General features: G+C 40.4%; 1 protein-coding gene across 26 annotated transcripts in view; it reads left to right on the top strand.

The window, feature by feature from the left end:
- Positions 1–18935, top strand: part of LPP (LIM domain containing preferred translocation partner in lipoma) — a 724989-nt gene that overhangs the window by 351666 nt on the left and 354388 nt on the right. For all 26 annotated transcript variants that reach the window (XM_074030779.1, XM_074030782.1, XM_065539344.2 and 23 more), the window contains one exon: positions 15845–15970. Coding sequence is in view for 21 of the 26 variants with exons in the window: in XM_074030782.1 (XP_073886883.1) it covers positions 15845–15970 (126 nt within the window). In the remaining 5 variants the exon portion in view is untranslated. The remainder of the gene's footprint in view (positions 1–15844; positions 15971–18935) is intronic.

Genomic DNA, 18935 nt, shown 5'->3' with positions numbered 1-18935 from the left:
AAGATACTAGAATTAAGAGTATACAACCTGGTCAAACACCACATCCAGTTTAATCCTTTCTATCTTAACCTGGTTAGGCATATATTTTACTTTAAGTTTGAACGACAGATGGGATTCTTTTTGGCACTGAGAGAGTTTGCAGTTGACAGTAGAGCCTGTAAACCTGGCTTAAGTGGACCTATTCCATAAAGAAAAACATTCACATTGGAACAAGGGAGAGGTGAAAAGGAAAGCTGGAAGTGAGTAATTCAACTCTTCATTTTTGTTTTTGTCTCATTCCTTCTCTCTCTCTTTCTTTCTTTTCTTTTCTTTCTGTCTTTCTGTATTTCTTTCTCTTTTCTTTTCTTTTTGTGGACTCTCGTCCTGTCACCCAGGCTGGAGTGCAATGGCACAATCTCGGCTCACTGCAAACTCTGCCTCCTGGGTTCAAGTGATTCTCCTGTTTCAGCCTCCCAAGTAGCTGAGATTACAGGTGTGTGCCACCACGCCTGGCTAATTTTGTGTGTGTGTGTGTGTGTGTGTGTGTGTGTGTGTGTGTGTGTGTGTGTGTGTCTTTAGTAGAGATGAAATTTCACCATGTTGGCCAGGCTGGTCTCAAACTTCTGACCTCATGATCTGCCTATCTTGGCCTCCCAAAGTGCTGGGATTAGCGGCATGAGCCACTGCACCCTACCTGTCTCATTTCTTTAATACGAGCTACTAAACTGTCACTGAGTAAATAATAGACATTTGATTTTTATTTGACTCTGAATATTCTTTGAAAAAAGGAACATTTCATAAGAAAGCCTGAAATGAGACATGAGCAGAATTCTGGAGTATAGAAAGGATTTTTAAGTTGAGACAAGAATAGTGAAGCTTGAGACGACATTATTCCTTGCCTCCTTTAGACTTTCTTCAGCCTCCACCTAGCAAAGTAACAGTCTTGTCATAGCAGTCTGTTGCATTGTATTCCCTGTGTCTAAGGCAGAAATGTATATGTGCTCCAATAACCCTTGTTTGTTGTGCTGTGGAATCACACTCATTTCTGATTAAGGTGAAATCAGTAGCTTTCTGATACGGTCTCTCATTCACTTTTTATCAATGGCAACCTTTTTCATAAAAATAGGCATTTCTGCTGGGAGTGTTTTAATATAAATTGTCTGTGCACAGCCTGAAATATGTGTGATTCATACCATGTGTTTGTTCCCACATCAACACTAAGTCCCAAGATACAATTACCCCTGCCCACTCTCTCCTTCGTCATGGGGAATGTGTTTATCCTTTAGATATCATCACCTTGGGTAAGAGCCAAGCTCCTTATATGCCTAGGTTTGCACACCTGCATTATCTGACCACAGCTGACCCTTTGAGTCTGCTCTTACTCTATTTTTACCTTAAAGAACACTCGTGTTTGCCAAGTACACTTGCACATTGCAGTGTTCCTTCTATATCTTTATGCTCATGTTGTAAATATGTTAAATACTTGTTCTCCATTTAAGGCCTTCTCAATTCTGTGGCCATATAGCTCTCTCTGATTTCTCTATTCAGCTACTTTCTCTCTTTCCTCTCTTTCATTTTGCTTTTTTCTCGAATATCTTGTGTGTCTTACCTACATGTATTCTGCCTTCTGATATGGATATTTGTGGATAAACTAGTTTCTTCAATGCAACTGTAAGCTCTTGGCAGAGAACACTGATCCATTCTCTTTCTCTCCTTCCCCATCCTTCTCCCTCTCCCTCCTTTCCTTTCTTCCTTCCCTCCCTCCCTCCTTTCTTCCCGCCCTCCCTCCCTCGTTCTCTCCCTCCTTTCTTCCCGCCCTCCCTCCCTCGTTCTCTCCCTCCTTTCTTCCTTCCTTCCTTCCTTCCCTCCTTCCCTCCCTCCCTGCCTCCTTCCCTCCCTCCCTCTTTTCCTCCCTCCTTTCCTTCTACCTGCCTCCCCCCCCTCCTTCCTTTCTACCTGACTCCCTTCCTCCCTCTTTCCCTCCATTCCTCCCTCCCTTCCTCCCTCCCTCACTCCCTCCCTCACTCCTTTCCTCCCTCCCTCATTCCTCTCTCCCTTCCTTCCTTCCTTTCCCTCCCTCCCCTCCCTTCCCTCCTTCTCTCCCTTCCTTCCTTCTTCCCTCCTTCCTTTCTACCTGACTCCCTTCCTCCCTCCTTCCCTCCCTTCCTCCCTCCCTTCCTCCCTCCCTCACTCACTCCTTTCCCTCCCTTCCCTCCTTCCTTTCCCTCCCTTCCCTCCTCCCTCCCTCCCTGCCTTCCTCCCTGCCTTCCTCCCTCCCTCACTCCTTTCCCTCCCTTCCCTCCTTCCTTTCCCTCCCTTCCCTCCTCCCTCCCTCCCTGCCTTCCTCCCTCCCTTCCTCCCTCCCTCACTCCTTTCCCTCCCTTCCCTCCTTCCTTTCCCTCCCTTCCCTCCTCCCTCCCTCCCTCCCTCCCTGCCTTCCTCCCTCCCTCCCTGCCTTCCTCCCTCCCTGCCTTCCTCCCTTCCTCCCTTCCGTCTCTCCCTCCCTACCTCCCTCCTCCCTCTTGCCTGACCTTCATTGTCAGTGTGTCTTAAATATTTGAAAAATATTTATGGGAAAGTGAATGAAACCTATTGTAAATGGAGAAGTAGATGGCAAAAAAGAGTATTAGAGCTTGGCTTTTCAATTGTAATTGTAGCCATGACCTAATTTTTGGTAATCTAATAGGCCCATATAATCTCTGCTTGGTGTTGGAAGGGAAGACCTTTCACCTTTTGTATTTTCTTCCTAATGTCATGCAAAGTGCTAGAGCTTTGGAGCAAAATGTTTGATTTCCAAATTCCAATTCTTCCATTTACTACCCAAGTAACCCTAGAGAGTTCTCCTGTTCTCTCTGATCCTTGGGCTATCCTCTTTTGAAAACAGGAATAATAACATCTACTAAACTCTAGGATTGCTGGAATAGCTCGATGAGGTCATATATATCAAAGTGCATTTCTAAACCTGAGCACTTCTATGTGATAATGGCAGTGCGGAGGAAGCGATAATTTTTTTTCCCTTGTTTTCCCAGAAGTGACCATGTCCCAGGCTGTGTGCTGTGGACTGGGTAGTTGCCTAGTAATATTGCTGGCTTATAGGATATTTCCTGTTTTGTATGTTCTTAAGAAGATCAGTTGAAATGTACGAGATGTCGTTTTGGAAAAGATGTTTCACAGTGGGAGGTGTTAAAGTTTTAGTCCTATTTCAGCCCCTTCACTAGACAAACTACCTTACCTTTTTGGGGGAATTGTATTATCTTTAAATGAAAATGATGGAATAGCAACATAAATTCCCCTTCTAGTTCTACTATTTTATGAGCCTTATTTCTGTTTCCTAGGGTTATCAACTGTAATCGATTTTCTTGCAGTTGCTCAAACATCTTTTATCTGTACATCCTCATCAATGGTATTTAACATATAGAATCAGAACCACAAATGTTTAAAGAAAATTCTCAACCAGGCACGGTGGCTCACACCTGTAATCCCAGCACTTTGGGAGGCTGAGGCGGGTGGATCACCTGAGGTCCGGAGTTCAAGACCAGCCTGGCTAACGTGATGAAACCCCATCTCTACTAAAAATACACAATTAGCCGGGTGTGTGGCATACACTTGTAATCCTAGGTACTCAGGAGGCTTAGACAGGAGAATTGCTTGAACCTGGGAGACGGAGTTGTAATGAGCCGAGTTTGCAGTGAGCGCCATTGCGCTCTACTCCGGGCAACAAGAGCAAAATCTGGTCTATAACTAAATAAATAAATAAATAAATAAATTTCCCACCCTTTGTACGTTTCCATGGCATGACCCTTTGCTTTATATCTCTGACTACGTGATATGAAATATGGGACATGGGAATTGAATACTTTTTTGTGGTTTCCAATTTTGATAACATTTTAAGGGGTCAAAAAAGAGTTCAAGAAAAAGAAAAGACTGGAGAATGATGAGCTAATGTATAAAGTTAACGTCATATTTCTTAGTATTTGAATTTTGGGGAATGTGAGAAAGTAGCTTTTGAAATTTATCGTGCCTGAGCTTATGAAACCTGTGTTATCACAATGAAAAGTAAGAAACATGTCTTCCTTGAGGTTTTAAAAAACAAACTTAACAGCAAAATTACCTGACAAGTTCTTTTGATTCATGAATCCACACAATTGTTGCACATCTCCTCCAGCCCCCTCGCCACATATGAAAGTTTTCTTAATGTAAAAGTAAACCTTTTTCCCCTACCTCTAAAAACTTCTGTTTACCAATTTTATTATTTCACATTATTTTGTTATGCAAAGGATTCCTGGAAAATTATCTACGATCGTAGATGATCTTATGGATATCTTTATAGGTATTTTAACATAGAAATTTCAAACAAATATATTTCCCTTTTATGCACAAACAGAGTTCAGAAAAGATAGTTCATTTAGTGTTTGCTATACTGCATGTGTGGACTAACTGGTAAGGTGACTGTCTAGAATGGCACAGCTTGCCTAGATAATCTAGCTTGCCTAGATAATCAGTGGTTTTTAAACTATTAATATCTTAGAATTGCTTCAGGAAATATTACTAGAGGAGATAGGGGATAAAGCAGCTCTGTCTGTAAATGTTTCATACAATGAGTTTCCATGTCTGATTTCATTTTTACCAGGGGCTCTGCTGCTTAAAAAGGGAGTGCCAAATATCTACTTTACTCTCAAATAGTTCATCTTATTGTGGTTATTCTTATAGTTCTTGTTTTGTTGATGAATAGATAATATATGTATTGTTCCTTATTATTATCTATGCAAATTGACCTTTATTTTAATTGTAAGGGGTTACTTTAAAAATATTTTATTTGTATTGTTTTTATTTTATGAGGATCGGAATTCAGTAGAAATCATTCAACAAGTAGGTAAATATTGTGAAAAGTGGAGGGTTTTTGTTGCGTATTTAATTTTGGTTTCTTATTTGAATAGAACAGTGAACAATGAGGCTACTTGTGTATACTCAAGTTCAGACCACTTTAACCATGACTCTGCCCTTACTTGTAAAAGAATTGGCTTAAACTCAGAGTTGGCCTAACTCTTGCAGGTGTACTCTGATTGCTTTTGAACAGCAAAGATAGTGACAGGCAAGTTGTGAAATGTCATTGTAGACCTATGCAATATTAGAGATTAAAAGAAACAATAGAAAAGGACATGGAAGGTGCATACCCTCATTTTTATAGAGGTAAAAGTTGAGTTCCAGAAAGTCAAAGAGACCTGATAGTGTCAGGGGGACTTGGTCTTGTGTAGGCTGCTTCCGTAGGGCTGACTGTGTGAAAGAGGGGCCCCTTGGAGTAGCACCGAATAATGGAGTTTATCTTAAGGATCCATCTGAATGAAATCTGATACCAGAAAGCTCAGGGTCAGGGCAGGTTTGTGGCTGAACTCTTACCATCTTTCTTTTCTTCTCATTGCTTTTTTCTTCTCTCCCGTCCTCTTTTCCTCTCCTCCCTCTCCATTCCTCTGCTTCTCTAGTGTTTACATGTTCATTGTTTTCCTCTACCCAATGATAGACTTCCAACTTCCTGTTGTATGTTTGGATTGTTAATAATTAACCATGTACGTCATCTTTTTGGTTGATCATGGCCATAGCTCATACCTGTGGCAATTTTTCTTTTCTTTCTTTCTTTTTTTTTTTTTTTTGAGTTCCACTCTTATTGCCCAGGCTGGAGTGTAGTGGTATGATCTCGGCTCACTGTAACCTCTACCTCCCAGGTTCAAGCAATTCTCCTGCCTCCAGCCTCCCAAGTAGCTGGAATTACAGGTGCCCACCACCATGCCTGGCTGAATTTTGTATTTTTAGTAGAGACAGCATTTCATCATGTTGGCCAGGCTGGTCTTGAACTTGTGACCTCAGGTGATCCTCCCACCTCAGCCTCCCAAAGTGTTGGGATTACATGCATGAGCCACTGTGCCTGGCGGCAGTTTTGTTACATGTTTTTCAGTCCAAATGCATAAGAGAAGGAGGTTTATTTGCCCATCTAATCTCCTTGTCACTGTCCAAAAGTTAGGTTCGCCAGCCTATTAATGGACCCTTGGTTCTGTGGGCCTCAGCGTTCTGAAATAGAGTCACATGGCTCAAAACATGGCTCTTTTGGCAACAAAGGATGGGGGCAGGACCGTTTCCTTGAAAGGAGATTTGGGTTGGCCAAACATTGCTGACGCTGGGTGTGTGTTAGGGCTGAAAAGGATAAAATAATATAATTGTGAGGAAAAAAATCCAAGCATTTATCAAGCCTAGCATTTATGTTCTATCTTGACGTTTAATATGGTTTGGATGCTTGTTCCCTCCAAATCATGTCAAAATGTGATCTCCAGTGTTAGAAGTGGGGCCTAATGGGAGATATTCAGTCATGGAGATGGATCTCTTATGGTGGCTTAGTGCCATCCCCTTGGTGATGAGTGAGTTCTTTCTCTGGGTTCATGTGAGATCTAGTTGTTTAGAGAGTGTGGTACCTCTCCCCAAGCCTTGTTCCTCCTCTCGCCACATGACGTGGTAGCTCCCTGTTGCCTTCATTCATGATTATAAGCTTCCTGAGGCTCTCATCAGAAACCGACTGGATATTGACACCGTGCTTCTTTATACAGCCTGCATAATCATGGGCCAATTAAACCTTTTTTCTTTATAAATTACCCAGCCTCAGCTATTATTTTATAGTGAGGCAAAAATGGCCTAATGTAGCGTTTTTGTGCTTTATCATGAAAAACTCTTGTCTTCTGTTGTTACCTTATTTCTTGTTTATTTAGTGCTGTGTTCTCAGTTGTCAAGCCAGTATTCCACTTCAGATTATGAAAATATATTCCCTCTTATGAATGCTCTAGTGTTTGCTCCCAAGACAGCGTTTGAAACAACTTTTCCCACTGCCCTTAACATGTGGAGAGGGTGTCCTTCTCAGATAGTAATACGACTTGAGTTTCGGCTTGGTTTTGTACATTAGAAAAGTTGAATTATATTTCTGTTAGCCATTAGATAAGAAGTTTTTTAGGGAAGGGGATTGTTTTTGTTTTTAAATTTCTGTCTCTTCCACGTAGATTTACAGAGATTCAAAGAACATAGTGAATTAGATATCTCCAGGCAAAGGTGCAGGTGATATTTTTCAGTAGAATATATAGAAACTCCTCAAGGTTGGGTATCATGGCTTTTCTACACTGCATACTACTTAGCATAAACTATTTTCTAGAGCAGCTTGAGAGAAAAGCCATCCACTCAAATCCTTCATGAGAGTGATGCTATGCACATTGGTGTCATGGAAAATTAGACAAAGAGGAGTCAGTTATCAAGTCAGCGGGTTATTTGTAAGTCCTCCTCCCCTGGAGAGGGTACATTTGGGGAAATGGGTAAGTAGGGTGTTTGGAAAGGTAAACAACTTCAACTGAATGAGTGGGAAAGACACATCCCAATAGGAATGAATTCATTTTTTCCCTGACTTACAACAGTTTGTATCTCATTCCATAAAATGACATTTCTATTAGATAAAATAGATCGTATTTTGTGCAATTCTCACTACTGAATACTACCTGTCTCCACTAAACATTACTAGGATCTGTTTGTTGAGGCTGCTCATATTATTATACAGCATGAGAGATTATATCAAGTAGAAATGTTACTGTCTTCATTTTTGTTTTTATCCAAATACCTCTTAGCCATTATTTGGACTGTCTATTGGTATTTTCATGGCATCATTAACCACATATATGACATAATATAGGTTGTTTTTAAGGGGAAAAAAACTATAAATTCACTCAGTACCCACCCTTACTCTCCCTGCCCCACACACTTAAATGTTCATGGTGTTAGAAATCTACTTAGAAAAGTTGTTTTCAAAGTGAGAACACCTCACTTTGAGAATGACTCAGACCAGCACCATCATTGAGGATGTTGAGAACATCTTCAGATCAGCACCATCACTAGCACCTACGAACTTAGTAGAAATGTAAGTTCTTGGGCCTCACCCAAGAGGTACAGATAAGAAACTGTGGCAGGTGCAGCCTGGTAATCTAAAGTTTAATAAGTCCTCCAGTGGCTCCGTATAGGCTAATGTTTGAAAAACACTGATCTAGGATTGTGTTCTTTATAGTTAATTCCTGGTACCATTACACATGTTCAGATGCCTAGAAGCCCGTCTACTGAAGCCTCTCAGTAACTTAGTTTTACTTTTGATCAAAATACTTTTTAAAGTCACATACTCAATTGCCTGACTATTAACAGAGCGTTTATTTTGAGACTATTGTCAAAGTAACAATTACATAACTAGCATTTATTGAATGTTTACTATGTGAATATCACTTGATGTGCATGAACCTATTTAATTTTTACAACTGCATGTGGGACCCAGAGGGCTCAAGTGAATGGCTGAAGGTCACAAAGCCAGCAATTGGGAGATCCAGGTATTACAGCCTGATTCTAAAACCTTCACCAGTGTTCTTTTTTGTTAGGGATGCTTTGAGGAAATAATACAAATGATTATAGATAAATAAATATTGATTGTGTCCCCAATTTCATCAAAGACAGATGATAGATAAAAGATTGATCTAACTTACAACAAAACAATTACACTTTCAAGAGAAACTAGATAGAAACAGTTTGGATATTTCTCTCCTCCAAATCTCATGTTGAAATGTAATCCCCAATATTGAGATGTGGTCTGGTGGGAGGTGTTTAGGTCCCTCATGAATGGCTTGGTGCCTGTATGAGTCTGTTGTCACACTACCAATAAAGATATACCCGGATCTGGTAAGAAAAAGAGGTTTAATTGGACTTATAGTTCCACATGGCTGGGGAGGCCTCAGAATCACGGTAGGAGGTGAAGGGCACTTCTTACATGGCGGTGGTAAGAGAAAATGAGGATGATGCAAAAGCAGAAACCCCTGATAAAACCATCAGATCTCGTGAAACTTATTCACTACCATGAGAACAGTATGGAGGAAACTGCCCCCATGATTCAAATTATCTCCCACTTGTTCCCTCCTACAACATGGGGAATTATGGGAGTACATTTAAGATGAGATTTGGATAGGGACACACAGCAAAACTGTATCAGTGCCCTCCCCATGGTACTGGTCATACAGAGTGAATTCTCTGTTAGTTCACAGGAGAGCTGATTGCTTAAAAGAGTATGGTGCCCCTCGTCCCTGTCTCATCTATCCCCTGTCACCTTATGACACGCTGCATCCCATTACCTTCCTCCATGAGTAAATGCTTTCTGGGGCCCTCACCAGAAGCAGATGCCAGCTCCATGCTTCCTGTACAGCCTGTGGAGCCATGAGCCAAATCAACCTCTTTTCTTATACATTACCCAGCTTCAGGTTTTGCGTTATAGCAATGCAAAACAGACTAACAAAATAGTGTGTTTTGTTACTTAAAAAGCACACACTTTAAAAATTTCTTTAGTTATCACCATCTTTTTTCCCACTGATATTAGAAAGAAGAGAGTAATAAACTTTACTCACTGTAATAGAAAAAAAGTGCAGTGAAATTCCTGTTGTATTATTAAATTTAAATGAAACCACCATTGAAAAGAAAAGTTATATGTAAACACCATGTAATGTTTTGTATTATCATCCTCTTAGGTTTTACTAAGTTAAGATAGTTTTATATTCCTAAGTTATCAGGGAAAGCTTTTCTAATTAATCACAAAAGGAAGTTCAAGCTTGGGTAGGGTCTGGGAACCCCTTTGTTTTCCATATGGGATCAGTGGTAAGACATTCCTTGAGCTCTGTGAAACACAATTGAAAAAATATTGATTTAGTATATTTAAGATAGGTTTCTCTAAGGATTATGTGGCTACTTTCTCAGGCCTGTCACTGAGCAGTCACATACAAATTCTGGCTTTCCGAATTCACATTCTGTGATGTGTCACTATGGTTGTTTGTCTACCGCAAAGATTCTGAAGGTTGTTGAAGATTAGTTCGTGGTCATGTATGTTTTGAGTAAGATGCTGGGCATTGGATCTAATTCTAGTATATAAACATCCAAGGGTGGAGACTGGTTCTTAATTAAATAGACCATTCCCCTTGGCCTTTTGTTTTCTTTAATAACCTGGGTAAGATTTTCCTATGTAACAGTTTTTATTTGATGATTAAGTTTCTGATTTTTCTTTTCATAGCACGGTACTTTTCAGTTAGTCCTGCTCCTCTACCTTGAAACCGAAATGAATACTGAACAAATAAATCGTTAATGTATTAGGCAAGATCTGTTTATTTTTATCCCATTTCACAATCATTAAGGCCATAATTAGTTCAGGCAAAGATCATCTATGGATGCTAAAACCACTGGGTGGGTGAAAGATTTTTGACAAGTAGCATACTCACAGTGCCCCAAAGTATCACCTCACAGATTATTTTTAATTTAAAAATTTTGCAGTCATGGTTAAAATGGTGAAATCTTGTAGACACTATCTTAATGGAGTCATGAAACTCGGCATCACCACACATGGGCCAGACTGACACCATGAGCTTCCTGATGGGATGCAGCAGAAAGGATGTGGCCTCATGCATGTGATATTCTGGCCTAATTTACTTAATCTGGATCCAATCATCAAGAAAAATCAGATTGGTGGACTTTTATAAGACACCTGACCAGAGTTATTTTAAAAGTTAGCTTTATAAAAATAAAAAATCAGCTAGGACCCTGCTCTAAATTAAAAGAGAATAAAAAGACGTATCATTTTATTATGTGATGTTTGGATTTGGGGTGGAAATTAACAGTAGATAAAAGGACACTACTGGCACCACTAGTGAAATGTGAGTATGGGTGATACCAGATAATACTGTTTCTCTGTTAAATTTCTCCAGTGTGATAATGGTTTTGAAAAAATTAGAAATTCTTAGGAGATGCAAACTGAGGTGGGGGTGGTTTTGTAACATCTTACAGATGGTTCAATTGCAACAGCAAATCTAATATATGTAGACAGAAAGCCAGTGTGATGAAATGGTGGCCACTGATGAATCTGGGTGAAGGATGAGTGAGTGGAGTTTATTGTAATAGTTGTTCGACTTCTCTGTGAATTTAAATATTTTTGGATATAAAGAATGAACAAGTAAATAAATACAAATGAATGCTCTTTCATAACTAATTGCTGGTACTCCTCGTCTATCACCTGTAGTTAGTGGGTTAGTGATAGTTGTGCTAAACTATGACCCCTTTAAATGGCCTAAGTTTATTTCATTCCCACGCTGTAAATTTTGGTTCTGGGCTCTTGTTTATTGGACTGTCTTTATGTACTTACAATGGGGGAGGCATCATCCTATAGTTCTGCTGGCGGCACTTACTATGATTTGTCAAGTCATAATAAGTCCCAACTGTGGTTTGGTGAGCTTTTATCATGTATGTATTCAGAGGATAGATAAAAATAAATATAAAAATAACATGTTCAAATGGTTTATTCATGGGTCCTTGATAAAAGGATGCTGTCACTAGACACTTTTGGTGCCCCACCTCGCATCCTCCCCTCCCACCTTCGTGTACCAGCAGCTGCTACAGCGATCAGCTCTGCACAGTTGTGACCTGGTAGCACTTGGCTTCAACTGCAACACCTTTCACTTACTTTCTGTGCCGGGCCTTCTCTACATTCGTTTACCTTCTGAGACTTGTGAGACTTATTCACAACCAGGAGAACAGTGTGGGGGAAACGGGGGAAACTGACCCCATGTTTCAATTACCTCCCCCACGGTCCTGCCCACAACACTTGGGGATTGTGGGAGCTGCAATTCAAGATGAAATTTGGGTGGAGACACAGCCAAACCATATCTCCTTCCTTCTCTGCTTAACTCTTTCTAGTCCCTCAGTACTGTTTCTCGGAATTGATTCCCAAAATAAATGACCTACATGCAAGCTTTTCTCGCAGGCATTGTTTTTCTTGGCAGAACACAGACTAAGACGATGTAATCTTTGAAATCTCTCTAGTGATGGTCGAAGAGTGTGGGGATTGTTATAATTACATTAACTACTTTGTAAAAGTTTGTGGTGATAACTAGAAAAAGCACTAGTCACAAGAACCTTCCTTGTTACTGGTGTTGGGAAGGTCATTTATCAATCAGGTAACTAGCAGAGCTACAAGGATAGGAAGTTAGGGAGAAGACATGTTGGTAAGTCTATTGGATTCTGTTGCTTGGTTATAGGATTTTGGATCCTGGTCTCTGGTATAAGGGGTTGAAAGTAGCAAGAGCCCCTAAATCTAAAAGTAAATGAGTGTCTAGAGATTTGTGGCAGGACCTGGGCAGGGCAACAGTTATTTGAACTGAGATATAAAATTAAGCCTTGAGAGTAAAAAAAAAAAAGGCCTATTCTAGTTCATAATAGGATTGAAATATAGGAGCAAATCTACTATAGTATTTGCACAATCTTCCCCCCCTGCCCCACCGTGCTGCCCTGTTATCCAGTTTTTGTGCAAAATCACACAGCGTTAGACTGGAACTTGTAATAAATTGCATCAACCTAATTTGAGAAACTGAAAATAGGGAGCAGTCTGAACTTAGAGGGTAGGGAGAATAAGGACGCTGGAAACTAATTGATGTCTTACAAGCACAGACTGGTTGCATATCATAATTACTTGTTTTATTGTATAGTTCAGGGTAATTCTGTGACTTGTTGAGTCTCAGTGGTTAGATATTGCAGTGACTTCAGCCATAGGCAGTTGATGTACTTTCTGCTTCAGTAAAGTACAGATGTAGAAGACCTGATTAAATCCTGTCTCTTTACTAATACCCCGAGGGAACGCTTAATGAATGATGCTTCCCTCAAGAAGAAGAATAATTAACAATAGCTATATTATTCATATTAATTTATAGTTACTGGTTGCTATAATTAATGCTATTTAGGAAAATCGTCATAATTATAGCACTTTACAACTTACAGAGTATTTTCCCATCCATTTTCTTATCTGAATCTTATAACATCACCCTGGCTTAGGTGAAACATGTGATATTCTCTTCGTTTTATAGATAAGAAAACTATGGCCCAGGGAAAGATTTAAGCAGACACCACTCTACCACCCTTGCCAATATATTGGACTATCTAAGAGTATGTGGAAATACACTTACCAAGTTTATGTCTACTATAATATTTTATGTCTGCACACAAGAGAATCAACTTTACTCAGTTTTTAGTTGCCTTCCATAACAGTAATGTCCTGCCTTTCCTTGTACCAGGACCCATTACCCAGAATGTTCACATGAATTTTAAATGTTAAATGGAATTTTTCTTAATAATACCACAATGTGTCATAGTTGTTACTGCCCTTTGAGATAAACATGAAATCTCCTCTGATAGAGGGATTAGCACCTTGAAAACATCTGTTTTCAGTGTATAGACCTGTTGGCCTTAAACGGTTTAATCAGACTGGAAATTCAGACTCAGAAAAGTCTGAATTTCAACCAACCTGTCGTGTCACTCTTTTTCTATTTTTGGCTATGGCAAGAGAGTTGAAGAATATCGCTCAATTTTGCAAGGCTAGCCTTCAAATCTAGGCCATCCAGCTTGATGATATACACATGCTTACCAGTGTGAGCATGTACACACTCACACGTGTGTGCACACACAGATGCACACTGAACCTCTCTGGTTCCCTTTTTATATCAAATTCTAGAGTATCCACTGCTTACTGTTGTACCTCTGACTGTGTTTACCCAAAAGATAGTGCTATGAGAAAGGTTACTGCCTGTGTCACAGTCTGTCATTATTCATTGGTTTATTTATTCAGAAATACTTATTAAACACTTATATGGGCTAGGCCTTGAACGAGATTCCTAGGAAACAGGAACAAAACAGACAAAGCTTCTCATGAAGCTTATATGTTCTAGAGGGGAGACTGAAAATAAACAGAAAAATACACATGGTGGTAGTTATTATTAAAAAATAGATTTAAAAGGGTAAGGGAATAAGATGATGTGATGTAGAGGGGTCATAATAATACACCCAGAAGGAGAAAATCATAAGGTGCCTGTTCTAGATAATGTGATAATGTGAACTCTCTCTCTCTCTCTCTCTCTCTCTCTCTCTCTCTCTCTGTATCTATATAAAATATATATGTGTGTATATATGTGTGTGTGTGTATGTATGTGTGTGTGTATATATATATGTTTGAGACAGAGTCTCACTCTGTCATGTAGGCTGCAGTACAGTGGTGCGATCTTGGCTCACTGCAACCTCCGCCTCTAGGGTTCAAGCAATTCTCCTGCCTCAGCCTCCCAAGTATCTGGGATTACAGGGACCTGCCACCACGCCCAACTAATTTTTGTATTTTTAGTAGAGACGGGTTTCACCATGTTGGCCAGGCTGGTCAGATAACTCCTGGCCTCAGATAATCCACCTGCCTTGGCCTCTCAACCTGCTGGGATTACAGGCATGAGCCACCGTGTCTGGCCTGAAATCCATGTTTAAAGAGGGCTCACAAACAAGGAAGCCAACTGCCTCTTGAGGTAGGTTTGGCTCCAAGGACCTGGGCCACAACTTTAGAGACAGCTGATGTTACTGTGCTTGAGACAGATCAGGCCCAGGAAGGATTAACTCAAGCTAAGGATTAACTAAGTTCAAAAAAGAATGATCAAAGCACCAGATCCCATTATGTTTCTTTTACACAGAAAGTTAAATAAGCTGCAAGACTCAGGTAAGGTGGTTTGGTGAGTAAGCTACTAGGGCATATGGAACTAGTGGTCTTCACAGGCCATTACCTTTTACACCTGCTTCAACGTATTCACTAAAATGACAGATTGACTTCAAGGGTTATAAGATTTAGTGCTAGCTTGTCATGGCACCCTACTTGTTGTTCCTACTGAAGATATTCTAGTTTCTTGGTTGGTTAATGCTTTCTCTAAACTCTTGCAGACACCAGATACTCTCTTGATATTTTACGTCCTTAGGAAAGTCCAATAGAATTGATTAGATTATTGTAACTTTCCACTATTGTATTGCCATTGAATCTTGCTAAAGATACACTTTGGTCTCTTAATGAAGTTTTAAGAGCTTCTTCCATACACAGACATGATCATTATTAAACTGTCACTTTAAAAGGTTATTTTTTTTTATTTCACCCTGCCTCCGAATACTGGGGTCATCTCACCTTATGCATTCTTGCTTTTAACTCTAGGCAGATTCTTTGCTTCTTTTTCCCAAACTTGATCATAATTCCTGGAAACACCCTGTCTCGATATTATTGCCCTCTGCTCTCCTGTTGATTCTGACTGCAGGTGATACGAGGCTCTGACATAGGAAATCCGGAGATCCTGACTTCATTGTCTATGCTCACTGCAACACGCTTCCTCTGCAGCCCCTTGGCAGAACCCTAAAAGGTCTCTTTCCAGTTCATGTTCTAGGGGCATCCCTTGGGTCTCGCCATCTCTAGCACACACGCATACCTGACACCCCCGAACCTCAGACTTCCAAGCACTTTCACGCTCCAATGTCTTCAAGTGCTGATTCCTCTTTCTGGAATGTCAGTGTCCCTTCCCTGCTCCTTGCTACTCTGATAAATATTATTCTAGGCAGTGGTTTCAAAACACCAAGAGCTTGTGAGCTCTCTTCAGCTGGTTCTGCTCTTTAAGTGCAGGAATGGAGACATTTATTTTCCTTTACTTGTATACTTATTTAAAAAAAAAAACAAAAAAACAAAACAAAAAAACTTCTAAATAAGTGTGTGACCCGGGACAAATCTTTTATTTTTCAGTTTTCATATCTGTCACAAAGTGATAATTCTATCTCAGCCTACCTCACTAAGATTTTATGAAAGCTTAATTAAAAAAAAAAAAAAAAAAAGAGGTGCAGAAAAACTTGGACAAAGCCACATTATAACTTGAGAAATTTGAACTTATAATGATATCAATGGAAATTTCCTTTATTAACAACATGTCTGCGTTGCTTCCAGCAAGGAAATCCCGGAGGCAAGACACTTGAGGAGAGGCGCTCCAGCCTGGACGCTGAGATTGACTCCTTGACCAGCATCTTGGCTGACCTTGAGTGCAGCTCCCCCTACAAGCCTCGGCCTCCGCAGGTTAGTGCCGCCCACAATTGTCTCCACACAGCCATTCCCAGATATGCTACTCTTATAGGAAAGAACGTGCTGCATCTGAGAGCTCTTTTATTCTTTTCTTTATTTCTTTCTCTTTCTTTCTTTATTTCTTTTTTCTTTCTTTTATCCTTCCTTCCCTCTTCTCTTCTCTTCTCCTTTTCTTTTCTTTTCTTTCCTTTTCTTTTCTTTTCTTTTCTTTTTTTTTCTTTTCTTTTGATGGAGTCTCACTGTGTCACCCAGGCTGGAGTGCAATGCCACAGTCTTGGCTTACTGCAACCTCCACCTCCCGGGTTCAAGCAGTTCTCCTGCCTCAGCCTCCTGAGTAGCTGGGATTACAGGCACGCGCCACCACACCTGGCTAATTTTTGTATTTTTAGTAGAGACGGGGTTTCACCACGTTGATCAGGTTGGTCTTGAACTCCTGATCTCGTGATCCGCCTGCCTAAGCCTCCCAAAGTACTGGGATTACAGGCCTGAGCTACCATGCCCGGTCCTTTTATTCTTTCTTGATCTTCTTAGAGTCAATGATGTAAGTTGTCTTTTTATTTAATATCAATGTGTGTTAGTCAACTGGCAGAAATTTCTTAAATTGACTCTTTGAGTACTTTCTTTAAAAATAACACAACATTATACAAAAATATTATATAAACAAGTAAATCTCTTATTCCATTGCCTTGCTCTTTTTGCAGCTTTGTCTATATGGTTATTTTGTTACATGTTGTTATAGTTTTCACAAATATGATTTAGCTTGGCTATGCAAGGTTGAGGTGAAGAGCTGTGTCTTTTGCAAAGAAATTACTTTTGTTGGATATTAAGGTGGTTTTCATTATTTTTGTCATTGTTATAAATAATGCTACAAGGGACATATTGTGTATATTTGAGTTATTTCCTGGCCTCAGATTTCTAGGAGTGGGGTTGCTACATTGATGAGTGTGACCACTTTATTTACTTTTCTTTCCAAAGGTTGTGAATAGTTTATACTGGTACCACCAATTAGTTTGAATATATCCGTTTCTCCTCAAATTCACTAGAATTTGATGGCTGCAATTAATCTGTTTTTTAAGTGCAAATGGTGCCTTGTTAGCTTTTCTTTGTTCTTTTATTGTTTACATTTTTATTTTTGCCTACTTTGGAGCTTGGCTATTTTTCTGCATCTTCACTTAATATCTGCATTCCAGAAGCTGATCTTCCAACTGCAAGTGATCATTCCCTGCCTCTCTAAAGTCTTGAAAGAGTTGTAGCAAATCTGTTTCAGGGCTTCCAAGTCCTCAGAAGACAGCCATCAGAACTGGAGCTGCAAACATTGGACAAGCAGTATTGTCACCGTGCTGTTGGACTCTTGCGTGACATTTGTTTGACTAAGTGAGAATGCGTACGGCCTCTGAACCTCACTCCAATTCTTGAATGGCAGCTTCTGTATTTACAGTGGTTCCTTTCTTGAATTAAAAACCAGTCTTGTTTCTCTGCTGTCATTCATTTCAATACTTAACTGCTTGTAAGGTGGCAGCACTTTCTTCTTTTTTCTTTTATGAGACGGAGCCTCTCTCTGTTGCTGCTGAGGCTGGGGTGCAGTGGCGCAATCTCAGCTCACTAAAACCTCCACCTCCCGAGTTCAAGCAATTCTCCTGCCTCAGCCTCCTGAGTAGCTGGGATTCCAGGCGCCTGCCACCACGCCCAGCTAATTTTTGTATTTTAGTAGAGACGGGGTTTTGCCATGTTGGCCAGGCTTGTCTGGCTCCTGACCTTAAGCGATCTGCCCGCCTTGGCCTCCCAAAGTACTGGGATTATAGGCGTGAGCCACTGTGCCTGGCTGCTGTCTTCTTTAGATACATTCCCTTTACCTTTTCTAAACATATAATGGAATTGTCAGCAATGTGGGGATTCATGGCAACATATACTACCGCTTAGCTCTTCCTCGCTGTCCCTGCTCTTGGCTCTGTCCATCCTGTGAGCGGTAAAATTGTACTTTGTCCCTGTAAATGTGTACTCAGCTCCTCATCTGTAGCAGGCCCTGTGGTCTTTTGGGGGAACTGATGAGGCAGAAAAGTGGATAGTTGAGAGGAAGAGAAATAGGACTCCGTTCTCATCTTCTAATAGCCTGTAATGTTATGTGTGAGGCTACGGCCTATACTGCAGGAATGCAAAGAAGATAGTGATATATTCTTTTGAAGGTGACACAGTCAGATAATTCTTATTAAAAGACTTGGATTTTCATCTGAAGGGGTGAGTGGAATTGTATTGTTCGAGACAGCAGCACAGTATAGCCTGAGCCACAGGGCTGCAAGCGCCAAGGCCGCATTTAGAGATCTGTAAGCAACCAGATGGCTGCAGATGAAGCCTTCAAAGGCGTGTAGTAGAATATAGGTCTGGGACCAGCCTGGCCAACATGGTGAAACCCCATCTCTACTAAAAATACAAAAATTAGCTGGGCGTGGTGGCGCCTGTCTGTAGTCCCAGATATTCGGGAGGCTGACGCAGAAGAATTGTTTGAACCTGGGAGGCAGAGGTTGCAGTGAGCCAAGATCGTGCCACTGCACTCCAACCGGGGGACAGAGGGAGACTCTGTCTAAAAAAAAAAAAAAGAGAGAATATAGGTCTGGGAGTTTCCTACAGACAGCATGTAGACACGTTTAAATGCTAGATTATGATTTCAATCTGTCTTTTGTAGATAATGGGATTATTTGAAGGTTCTCAATTGGGGAAATCTAAAATTCATTCCTAAAAAGGAACATAGGAAATAAGACCAACTCTAGAAAGATGCAGGAGAATGAGCCCAGGTCAGAAAAATGTTCTCCAGCAAGCCACACTTCATACTTTCTTTCTTTTGTTTTTGTTTTTTTATTATTATACTTTAAGTTCTATGGTACATGTGCACAACCTGTGGGTTTCTTCCATGTGTATACATGTGCCATGTTGGTGTGCTGCACCCATTAACTCATCATTTACA

The sequence above is a fragment of the Macaca fascicularis genome, chromosome 2 (assembly GCF_037993035.2).
Source record: "Macaca fascicularis isolate 582-1 chromosome 2, T2T-MFA8v1.1".
Classification (NCBI taxonomy): domain Eukaryota; kingdom Metazoa; phylum Chordata; class Mammalia; order Primates; family Cercopithecidae; genus Macaca; species Macaca fascicularis.
The sequence above is the reverse complement of the archived record's forward strand: the minus strand, read 5'-3'. Positions and strand labels throughout refer to the sequence as shown.